Source organism: Nicotiana tabacum, chromosome 11 (assembly GCF_000715075.1).
Source record: "Nicotiana tabacum cultivar K326 chromosome 11, ASM71507v2, whole genome shotgun sequence".
In the NCBI taxonomy this organism is placed as follows: Eukaryota; Viridiplantae; Streptophyta; class Magnoliopsida; order Solanales; family Solanaceae; genus Nicotiana; species Nicotiana tabacum.
Genome location: NC_134090.1, coordinates 177,853,254 through 177,865,122, shown reverse-complemented (window position 1 = coordinate 177,865,122; position 11,869 = coordinate 177,853,254). Strand labels below are relative to the sequence as shown.

General features: G+C 35.7%; 1 protein-coding gene across 1 annotated transcript; it reads right to left on the bottom strand.

Annotated features, from left to right (window-relative positions):
* Nucleotides 1-1,158: 1,158 nt before the first annotated feature.
* Nucleotides 1,159-8,555, bottom strand: LOC107783497 (26S proteasome non-ATPase regulatory subunit 1 homolog A). The gene is given in 13 exon segments (XM_016604477.2): nucleotides 1,159-1,815; nucleotides 1,931-2,423; nucleotides 2,514-2,746; nucleotides 3,000-3,258; nucleotides 3,806-4,026; nucleotides 4,115-4,363; nucleotides 4,466-4,601; nucleotides 4,700-5,178; nucleotides 5,656-5,824; nucleotides 5,923-6,034; nucleotides 6,378-6,483; nucleotides 7,683-7,746; nucleotides 8,281-8,555. Coding segments are annotated over 13 exon segments (2,997 nt in total). The 5' UTR covers nucleotides 8,436-8,555; the 3' UTR covers nucleotides 1,159-1,494.
* Between the last annotated feature and the right edge of the window lie 3,314 nt (nucleotides 8,556-11,869).

Genomic DNA, 11,869 nt, shown 5'->3' with positions numbered 1-11,869 from the left:
AATATGGTGTAAATATTAAGTCTTGAATGAGCATGATTCCTAGGGCTGTTCATTCGGATCGGATGTCCGAAATCCGAATCGATCCATTCAATTTTGAATTTCGGATTTCGGATTGGATCGGATTTCAGATTATGTTTATTAAAATTTCGGATTTCGGATTGGTATATTTTAATCCAATCCAATCTGAAATCCGAAATTATTAGGACATGTATAAATACTACACTTTAATTTACATCAACCTCCAAGTTATTACCTTTACAATTGCTAGATTTAACTAAATTGACACCATAGTACTCTCATAATTGCATAAACATGAATTTTTCTTAATGTATTGCCTCTTTTACAAAGAAAATATGCATATTAGTTTAACTTTGAGGCATAATAATACGATCCGATATCCGATCGATCCAAACTTTAAAATCCGATCCGATATAATTCGGATCGGATTGCATTTTCTAGAATCCGAAATCCGAAATTCCAATCCGATCCGATCCGTGCACAGCCCTATTCCAACTCAGTCGTTTTGAGTTCTAGGACCCACTTTTTCTATTTGAGACTAAGTTCATTTGATGTTTCTACCTCATTCGTTTTGAGTTCTAAGACCCACTTTTTCTATTTGACACTAAGTTCATCTGGTGTTTCATGACTTACGATGGTTGGCTCGGGTTGCTTAAGTAAACGACTATAACACTCACTCATAGCATATACTCCCTCCGATCCACAATAAGTAACTTTTTGGTCTTTTTTTGTGGTCTAAAATATCTAATTTTTTCAGATTTCAAGAATGAATTAATTTTTTTTTTAGATTGCCCTTGGAGTATATAATATTAGAGTATATATGTATTAGAAGTGTTTATGTGAAGAGATAGTAAATGTTAATATGGTCAATTTCATTGTTAATTAATGTTAAAAGGTGAATTTCTTAATTTACGTAAAAATAGCTAAAAAATCACTTATTATGGATTAGAAGGAGGGAGTACTATCTTGTTTTATTTCTCTAGCAAAAATGATTCCTTTCAATTTAAATTTCATTTTAAGTCCTTGTAAACAATGTTGACTTTCACAAAGTTGACATCTAAAACATAGTAATATTACACTCCGATAAAGTCTCCATGAGACTTGTACTTACTCTTCGTTTTTCCTATTAGATAAAACTAAAAGAGATACTAGCACGTTTACTTTCATATTCGTCCAAAACAAGAAATAATTTCAACTCTTTTTCCTAATAATTGTGCAAAGACAAACTAAAAAGGTTTAATTTGTAAACTACAAATCGAGTTGTCCAAACTGTACAAATTAACAGAGTCAAGAAGGAAAATAAGTAAAATACATCTAAACAGTGTCAATCCTTTCTTTTTTCTTTTCCTTTTCCTTTTCTTGCCTTTCCAATGCAAGTCTTAAACGGAAAACTGTTCTTTGGTTCAATGCCTTCTCAGCCTCCTCCCATTGGATTAACACCAAATCATTCAGCCAAAGCTTTTCGATTACAATAGATCACGACGTGTATTCAAATGGCTGCGGTGGCTGAGGCTCCTCGTCAACAGCCATCGCTGAGGCTGAGCCCTGTTGTCCAGCTGATCCACTGGTACTGAATGCAGCTAATGAGGGTGTATCGGTAAGAGCAAATACTTTGGGTTCATCGGGACGTAGATCTTTCAGAAGCACAAAGCCAGAAGGTGATGCTTTGATTGGCAAATATCTGCTTGTTTCTGAAAATTTTATGTACTTCTCCTGAGCAGGAACTACCCTAGCGGGATTTGTCAAAATCTCAAATAATGGCTCTGGTACTTTCAAATTCTCTGCAGGGGTATCCACCTGCCATCAGAAAGGTCACATTTTCTGAGCAAATAATAACAGTTTCAATGGCAGTGTACAATACAAGAGAAGCAAACTGTGAAGACAAAATGGGTAAACAGAAACTTATTTTAACCTGCATAGACGGAGAAGTAGAACTTGTGGCAGCAGAAGATGACTCCACACCAGATGCTCTCTCGGCACTAGCTTTCTCTGCCTCTTTCTTGCTAGCCCTGGCCTTGGCCCTCGCTGAAGTTGATAAAACAGCAGTAGGAAGTTTGACCGCAGAAGTTGTCGTGGCTACAGTAGTTGGCTTAGGATACTCAAATAACGACGGCTTAGCTTGTGATACAAACTCAAATTTTGGCGTTTTTAGGTCATAATTCAGCCCAATGAAAGCTGTGGGTGAGAATGCCAAGCTAATGAAATATATAAGCGGATACCAATACCAAAACTGACTAAAAACAGCTAGTCCAACAACTGCAGTAATTTTATCATGTTTTGTTTTCGAAAGTAACTTTATTGTCACATTCCTTCCACCAGCATCAAGAATTCCAGAGGCCAAGATTGCACCCATCTTACTCATGGTATCTTTATGCTTATCAAGGATAATTTTCTCTAGTTGCCGCCTGAAAAAGATAAAAGCAAAAGGCTATTAAGAAAAGGGATGATGGGAAAAACGAAGAAAGACTCAACACGGAAATTTGGGGGTAAAATACCTAAAGGCACCAACACGGGAATCACAAGCTTCACTTATTTGGACCATCACCATGGCCATGGCTATGAGAGCGCCTTGACGTACAAAATCAACTACATCTGATGTCAAAGGCTCCAACAATGAGATTGCCTCACTCAGACCAGTACCAGCACATGAAATGCCAACTGCCATAGCCGCACCATAGCGCACGTGTGGATTGTAAGACTCAGATAACAATGAGACAATACGAGGCATCTGCAAATTCAATGCAAAATTGCAAATAAACACAATTTGCATTTTTAGAACTGAAATTTTAGCTAATCCCTTTCTCTTCTTCTTTTTTTAAAAAAAATTTAGGGGGTATGGATAGGAGGTGGGGAGATGGGTACGCGGAACCAAACATTGCACATTTTTAGAAGACAGTGAAAACTAGTAATCCTGTTTAAAACTGAGACAATATAACACGACGAGGTCAATAAGAACGACATCACATCGGAAAAGTACCAACCTGCTCTGGATTAGAATACATAACAAATCCAAGCGCTAAGACTGCAGTCCGCCTGACGTCATCACTCACATCTGATACAGCAAAATGTAGCAACTGACGGATAGCCTTATTATTTGCTGTTCCCCTGTATGCTTATGCCAGAGCATACATGCCACCATAACGCAATATAGGGTCTTGATCCCTGGTCATCTGCTCGATCAGTGTATCTGCTTCTTCTTCTCTTCCATAGACTGTGAGGGCTATCCCCAATGCCAAACCCCTGCATGCAACATCAGAAGGAAATGGTCAAGCACACGCTATCATATATTAACATCTGAAAACACTTCAATCATCCCCCACATTTTGAATGACATATGCAGGTTATCCTATTCATGTAAAGTAATATAGGTTATACTTTTATATATATCTAATTATTTATAACAGTCAAAATAAATAAAGCAAACAAACATATTTATTTGACTCCTCATTTAGTTGAATTAACATTATTCAAATAACTTCACAATTTTGACCTTATTTTATCCAGTCAGAATAAGTCAAAATTGTTCCTTTTATACATGCAATCAAATAAATCTCTGCAATTAATTGTTTTTTTTTTAATTTTGTACTGCTAATCGAAATGCTTTACATAGTCTATAATCGTCCAGCTTTTGTGTTCTTTGCATTATCAAAGTAATCAATATAATGTTCTCTGAAGATACGCAAGCAAAAGATATTTCATACTGAGATAAAAATCAAAAGATACCCATTAGATGAATACAGTTCAAGTATTCAGCAAGCATAAGCCAAGCATAAGCTGTCTACTTTACCTGATTATCTTCTCGTGTTGCGTCTCATGAGCATAAGCAAGCATCTCACCTGCCTTCTCACTTGCAGTTCCAACCATTAATAAACCCATACCAATACCAGCTGCTTCTCCAGCAATGGCACTGTCAGTATATAGCACATTCTTAATGTCGTCATAAATGTCCTCATCAGCAGTTCCTAAAGCTGCCAACCCAAGCCCTAAGCAGGCACCATGCTGAATAACCTGCAGCCGAAAAAAAAGACATGCAATGTGAGAAAAAAATAGGAGGAACAATTACAGGACATCCGGCAAGCATGATCTAACTAATTACCTCCACGTCGGTACTCCGTAGACTATCACGAAGAAATTGCTTGATGCCCTCCCCATGATTTGCATGAATTAAACCAAGAGCATACAATGCACCACCTTCCGAATATGGACTGCCACCTCTCCCAGCCCCACCCTGCGGCAAGTAAGGGGCCATAAGTGATCTTCCTTGCTGCAAGTGGCCACAGTGAATAACACCTAATCCAGCTGTTGCACTAAATTTGGCCCAATTTGTTGCCCTGCTTAGCCAGTCCTGATAATTTGACCAGAATGTTTCTGTTAGAACAAACTGCTGTGCTGCAGACGCAATATGCTAAAGAGAAGATTATTTGCCAGATACTCAAAATCAACTCACCAAGTTCTCCCTAAGGAATGTATCTACAGTTGTTCCAGCATGCATAAGTGCATTTGCATATATCGTTGCACTGTGACACACACTGTTTCTCATCTCAACAGACTGCTTTATTGTCTTGAGAATAAGGAGATCTGACCTGTAGGACAGATTAATGGAAAAAGGGAAAACTAAGTGTTTTCATTCATGTGTCGAAAAAGTAATATAGAAAGAAACTTTAAAAGGCATTAATATTACTTGTTATGGCTGTATAAAAATTGCAAGGTCAACTTTATTGAAGTCTCTCCAGATAAAATCCCTTTGATCTTTTCCAGCCTCTCTGCATATATTGCTTCGTTTGGATCTGCACTAGAAGCAATCGGCATAGAAGGCTGATTTTCATCGCTCACTGCAACATCCTCTGCAGCAATAGCATCTCCAGTTTGTGCAGTATCAGACTCAGCAGGTATGAGTGCAGGTTCTGAAGGTGGTTGTAGTTGTGGACTGGAAAGTTGGTCTCTTACATTCAAAAGAAAAGCTTGGTGCTCATTCTCTACTAGGTCAAAAGCTATTTGAAATGCCAGTAGAGCATCATTGTTATTTTTTGAACGTAAAAGCTTCTCTAATATGCTTGCTACGCGCTCTGGTTTATCCAAAAACATAAGCCACTGACACATGCTCAAATAGTTTGGAGATGATTTTGGCTTCTCATATTCTTTAACAAGAAGATCAAGCACCTGTTGATATAGAAGCAATTAAATCGCTAGTAGTCTATTAATCTGGTATATAAATGTGAAAACAGTACTTCCTCAACTTAAGGTAATCATTTTCAGTATTTCACCTTTATCTACAACAAAATACATCCAAAGAAACGAAGATAACATGCAGATTTAGATCAGGGTGATCATACTGAGAAGGGAATTGAAGAAGGTGATGCAAACAAGGAAACAATTGGTGAGGTATAAATGACTGCTTTGAACAGAGAGCTAGTAGTACGTGAGAATTACAGAATAAGCTACTACAAAATTACTTATTTGCTAGTGACAACACAGTCATGGGAACAGACAAGGGGGCAACATCTCTGCCTTTTTTGGTAAACTCAAGCAAGCAGATCAGATTATAGAGCAACACTGAAAGGGGAAAAGAAGGGGGAAAAGCACAAGGCCTAGTGTGTTCAAGGATCAATATTGTGTACATATCATAATAATCGATACCTCACTCCGATATTCTCTGCGACTGACGAAGTTATGGGAGATATTACTGCAATATGATAGAGTTGCATCAACATTACCACTCTCTTTAATTGCTTTAACAACCTTATCCAGCCTTCTGCATTCAATAGCCATGCCAATGGCTTGTTGATATTTTTTCTCCTCTATACACCTAAGGAACGAAATATACATAATATATTATCAGTCTCACTTACTAATAAAAGAAGTATACATGCATTATCTTTTATAATATGGACAAAGTTAACATACTTATCAAGCATCCTCACAACGATAGCCTCCAACCTAGGATCCACCTTTACAGCTTCATCATTTGACTCAGCTGCCTTAGTCTTATGACTTGCATATTCATCCAGTGCTTTAGCTGAAAAGAGGACAAAAGCACATCAACAAACCCGGTGCTTATTAATTAAATGAGAAACAAAAAAGCAGCTTAATGATCTAAGATACAGCAGCTAAAACAAGTGAAAGCCTCCCACTTCGAGAGTTCAATCAACCCAGGAAGCACCTATCTCAAGTATTGAGCTTTAACACCATTAGACTGAATAATACAGCTTTTGGCCGATACAGTACAGAAACAACAGACATGTTTAAGCTAGGAATCAAGTCCTTACAAGAAAAGCTGCAAATATATGAATCTTAAGTAACTAAGTGCATACACAGATAGAAATTCATTGGAAGAGTATGCACAGATTTCATTTATTTACCAAGAATGGTATGAACATAGTCAGAGTCCTCAGTAACATCAAAAAGAGGGCCAGCTCCAAGGGCATAGGATAATGAGTCATTATGTCCACCCAAATGATAGAAAACCTGAAGAACATGTGATAATCTGTGAGAGGATTAGAGAGAAAATTATTCATCTTTTCATAAAAAATCAATTCTTTCTATGATAATCTTTCTCCCTCTCTCGGTCTTCTTTTGCACAACAATTATCTAGTGAAATAAGGCTAGACAGGGGAAGATGCAGTAAGGGTGAAGGACACCGCTTTGTCATAATTTTTTGTTAAATGTATATATAAATAATCTGCAAAATAGCATATAAGGTACAAAAACAAATAAGCGTGACACGGCTTGTCATCAAGCTCTTCTGGGATGGCGTAGCGTTTGATTTATTTAGGCAAGGTTGTGAGATCGAGCTTGCTTGATGAGGTTTATATCTATTTTTTTTTTTGTTTTGAGGATTTGTGCTGGAAAAAAAAGGACAAGGATTTGAGCCACTACCCGGAAGAATGTATCTCTTGAGATGGAGAGTATTTCTTGCCATTGTTTTTTTTTTTTAATTTGGTCAAGTAAGTTATTTTGTTACTTTTTCATTATATCGTTCTTTTACCTTTTTTTTTTTTTGAATTTCTTAAAATAGTTTTACTTTATGAGTATACTCTATAAAATTATTTGGAGGTTCTCAAATAGATATTTTAATTTATAATTCAACTCAAATTTCAATAGATTATTCTAAAGCATCTTCCAAACTTTCAAAATCAAGTTCAAAATCTCAAAATGCATCTAACTTGGAAGAAAGGGTCAATGGTAGGAGCAACATCGTCAAATTGAAGGAGTTAATTTAAATTTCTTAAAGATTGGCCCTAAAAAAAGATTGGCAACTCAAAAATATTATCCAAATAACCATGATGCAATAACAAGCCTTTTCGAACCTCAAAATCACAACTTTTCTTACAGAAAATTTATGATAAATCTGTCGCTTTGATATTCAAAGGTTTGTTAGGTATAATAGGTTGTAACCAAATATGATTCAAGATAATTCATTAATCAAGAGGGAGGAAATGTATTTTTAAGTATAAGGTTTACACCCGGGCGGATGTACCGAGGTTGAAGCAGTGTCGAAAATGCCATTTTTTACTTCTTTATATGTGACACCGCTTAAGGAAAATTTTGCTTACGCCACTGAGGCTAGACATTTTTACTTTCTTATCTGCTCTGCAGAATAATTGACCTCCTTTCTTTTGGATCGGTGAGGGGAATTGATTCTAAACAAAAATTTTAAAAAATACCTTTGAAGCAACTAATGCTGCTAGTTGTCTTTGGTCATACTCTTCATCCTCGTACAAGCTTTCTCTGCAAAAGAAGGGGAAAAAAAGCTTTTGGTATCATAAAACACATATGATGAATGTGCAATCAATCAACTACTTTCCTCCAATCTTTCCCCCAAAGTTACAGTCTTTTTCGTTCTTTTTACTTCAACTGCTAACCCCCCCTCCAAAACCCACCCACCAACACAGTATTCTGAAAACTAAAGGGCAGCCCGGTGCACTAAGCTTCCGCTATGCGGAGGACGCCGCGAAGAGCCAGACCATAAGGGTCTATTGTACGCAGTCTTACCTTGCATTTCTACAAGAGACTGTTTCCACGGGTTCGACCCGTGACGTTGGTCACACGACAACAACTTTACCAGTTACGCTAAGACTCTTTCGGTATTCTGAAAACTATATGAATAAAAAATACACCTTCTCTATAGTGAAAACTCAATTAGGGTTTAAACATTTAAATTGCACAAAACAAAAGAAACTAACGCATAAAACACACACACACACACGCAGAGACACACAAAATCAAGGTAAAATTAGGAGGAAATTGAAGTATTATTATTACATTACAGGGACAGAAGCGGAAATCTCAGGCCAGAAGTAATCAACGAAAGCATTGAGATTAGAGAGCGCGTGAAGTTTCAACTGCGGGTGACTTTCATTCAGCATTGCGAGTAAACCGCCGGCAGAGCTCACCGTCATTGTGGCTGCTGTCGCCATTATCAGCTTTTGTAAGATTAGCGTTTGGCTCTTTGAGAAATAAAACTAGAGCTTTTCTTTGGAAGAGGAACTGAGAAAATGGTAGAGAAAGAGATGACCAATTTGCTGGAGAAGAGTAGAGAAGAGAAGAGAAAGAGAGTTTATAACTTAGATTTCTTGTTCAAGACGGCAAGGGTTATATAGTTTGGTTTTCTTTCTTTTTCTTTTTTCTTTTTTTTTTGTTTACAAAATTATATTTTTATTTTTCTCTCTTTTAAAAAAAATATTATTTTTTAAAAAGATTATTATGTTTAAAAGTACTTTACAGCTTGGTTGGATGGATGTTACGCATTGTATCGTATTGTATTGTTATTTTAAATAAAATATTTGTTTTGATTGTTACTTAAATTTTATTGTACCGATTTGGTGTGGTCGCGTCGTTACATTGTCTTTTTCTCTCAATCTCACCCTTTATTATTATTAAATTATTTTATTTTATCATTTACCCTATCTTTTTTATATAGTAATTTTACTTTGCATCATAATTTTTCTTTATAATATTGCAAGTTTATTCTTCATAATACTGGTGTTTGATATCATGAAACGATGACAAACGACACAATCTATCCAAACATTGTATTTATTAAACGATACAGTACAATACAATACAGTACGATACGATACATTATGAAACGATGCGTAACAACCATCCAAACAAGTTGTAAGGCTCGAATTTTTTAGTTTTTTAACACTTTTATTTTATACTTTTTTCGAATTTTTTTTACCTTTTTTTTCTAAACTAGTGCATTGGTAGGTGTGTTGCGCAAGTATCCACTCTCAATGAGTATAAATTTTGTAAAGTTAAATAAATAAATATTAAATTTGTGTTTGAATTATGAAAAAAACTAAAAAAATTATGTAAGTTCATGAAAAAGATTATTGTTAATCTTATTTAATTGCACGATAAAGAAAGAAACTATGTCCCATATTAGACCTATTCAATCATCTTAGTCAAACAAATTAAGTTTACCTTTTAAGTTGATATATTCCATCAAATTCTAATATCTTTTATGTTAATTTCACTGAATTTTAATTTCTTTCAAGTCTAAATTCCATTGATACGAATATAACTAAAATCCATATCACAATCTCAAAAAACTATAAAAAAGGTGTTGTGCATTTCTTATTTCAAAATTATTAAGCGCCATCACTTAATTGGGAAGATATAGATAATAACCAAATCTTACTTCTTTAGTATCTCTTTTAGATTTTCTCGGCTCTTATAACTTCTTTAGGGGTTACTCTGATGGTAAGCAACCGGCCTCCACTTCCAACCAAGAGGTTGTGAATTCGAATTACCTCAAGGGCAAGGTAAGGAGTTCTTGGAGGGAAGGATGCCGAGGGTCTATTAGAAACAATCTCTCTACCCTAGGGTAGAGGTAAAATCTGCGTACACATTACCTTCCTCAGACCCCACTAGTGGGATTATACGTTGTTGTTGTTGTTGTTATAACTTCTTTAGGAAAAAATGACTTAGACTGTAAAATTTCAAAAGTTAAATGCTCAATTTTTTGTTATATTTAACTTTACCAACATGAAATATTGGTGGCAAGTAAGTCATATGATGAAGCATCCATCACCTTAAGTGAATGTTTAGCAAACTACAATCTAATCTTTATAGGTATTCTTATCCATATATATAACAAACTGTACATAAATAAATACGAATAAATAACATATCTTACTCCAGCAATATCAAGCACCTATCCAATAAGTTAGGGGACTATAAAATTTTAATAAAAGACACAAAACTGTTAACCTAAACATGTAAATCTTTATCCGATATTAATCATAACAATAACATGTTCATCTAAGCCTTCAAATAATCAACTACCGTTAAAGAGGGAAACAAAAAAAAAAAAAAACAAACAAAACTACAGAAGTGTATTGGGAAAAAACTGAGTTTATATTAAAAGATGATGTGGCATGACACGTGGATTAGTTAAATGGTCAAAGCGCAGCAATTGACTAAGAGGCACGGATGGAAACAGCCACGGGAAGAAGAATTTAAATAGGCACGAGACAACGTATAGATACGAGTCTCGTACCAATTTAAATTATCTACAGCCAACGGATAGAAGGCATTGAAAGCAAAGATCTGGTGACAGAAAGGAGTCCAAATTCATTATTAAATACTTGATACGTTATGAAGTCGGTATTTAATAGGAATGATTGTATAACGGCTTATTTAATATCATTTATTACTCATGATTATATCATTAAAGCTGAGGCTTCATTCCTTTACCTAGAATTATCTATAAAAGGAAGAAGCATCATCATTTGTAAGGACACGGAATGCTATTGAGAATTTATTAAAATTTACATCTATTTGCTTCTTTACCATCATTCTCAAAAATATTTTATTTTTGTCTCCTGATTATTAGTAACCCGAATTTCTTTTTAGCTTTGACCAAAGACTCAGATTTTTGGTTAAACAAATTGGTTCCGTTACCGGGAATCTGATAATCTTTCCATTTAAGCTACATCTTATCTATTAGGCGTCACCATGTCAAACAACAACGCCGACAACAATAGTAACAACACATTGGGAAACCATGAGAATCAAATACATCAAAATCAAGATAATGTGGTTCCTTCTCCTCTAAATTCACCACGTCAATCTCGTGAAGGCACTCCTGTTACTGAATCACGTGCTGATCAACAAGAGCAATCTGAACATTTTGAAGGAGTTACAACTGAAGCTTTGCAAAAGCTAATTGATGCACAGGTCGGCAAAGCTCTTCAGGCACTTGTTAGTCGATTGCCTGCTGCGCCACCTACACCAACTCCTAATAATAATACATTGGAGAATCCCCGTTCTGGTCTTGATAATTCTGGAAATGGAGCAACCCCCAGTGAACCACAAGAAGGGGGACCAGGTAATTTAAATAATTCATATTTGCAAAATTTAGTACTAACCTTGCAGAAACAGCTTAAAGAACAAAATGAGCGTATTGAACAAATCCCTGAAGTTCCACCTGTAATAAAAGGAGTAGACATGGACAAATACTCACAACAACCATGGAAGCCTAGTGCTGCTCCCCTTCTAATTCCGAAAAAGTTCAAAATGCCTGACATCTCGAAATATGATGGTACTACAGACCCACGTAACTGCATTTACAACCGGCGTAAAAGTCAACGACCTGACCAAACAAGAAATTGAATCAGTATTTGTCAAGAAATTTGGAGAAACACTCACCAAGGGTGCATTTACCTGGTATTCTCTTTTATCTGAAAATTCTATTAATTCTTTTGCTGAGCTTGCAGATTCTTTTATTAAAGCACATTCGGGAGCACAAAAGGTTGAGAAAAGGATGGAAGATATTTTCAAAATCAAACAAGGGGATTCGGAGTTGCTTAGAAACTTCGTTGATAGATTCCAGCGTGAAAGAATG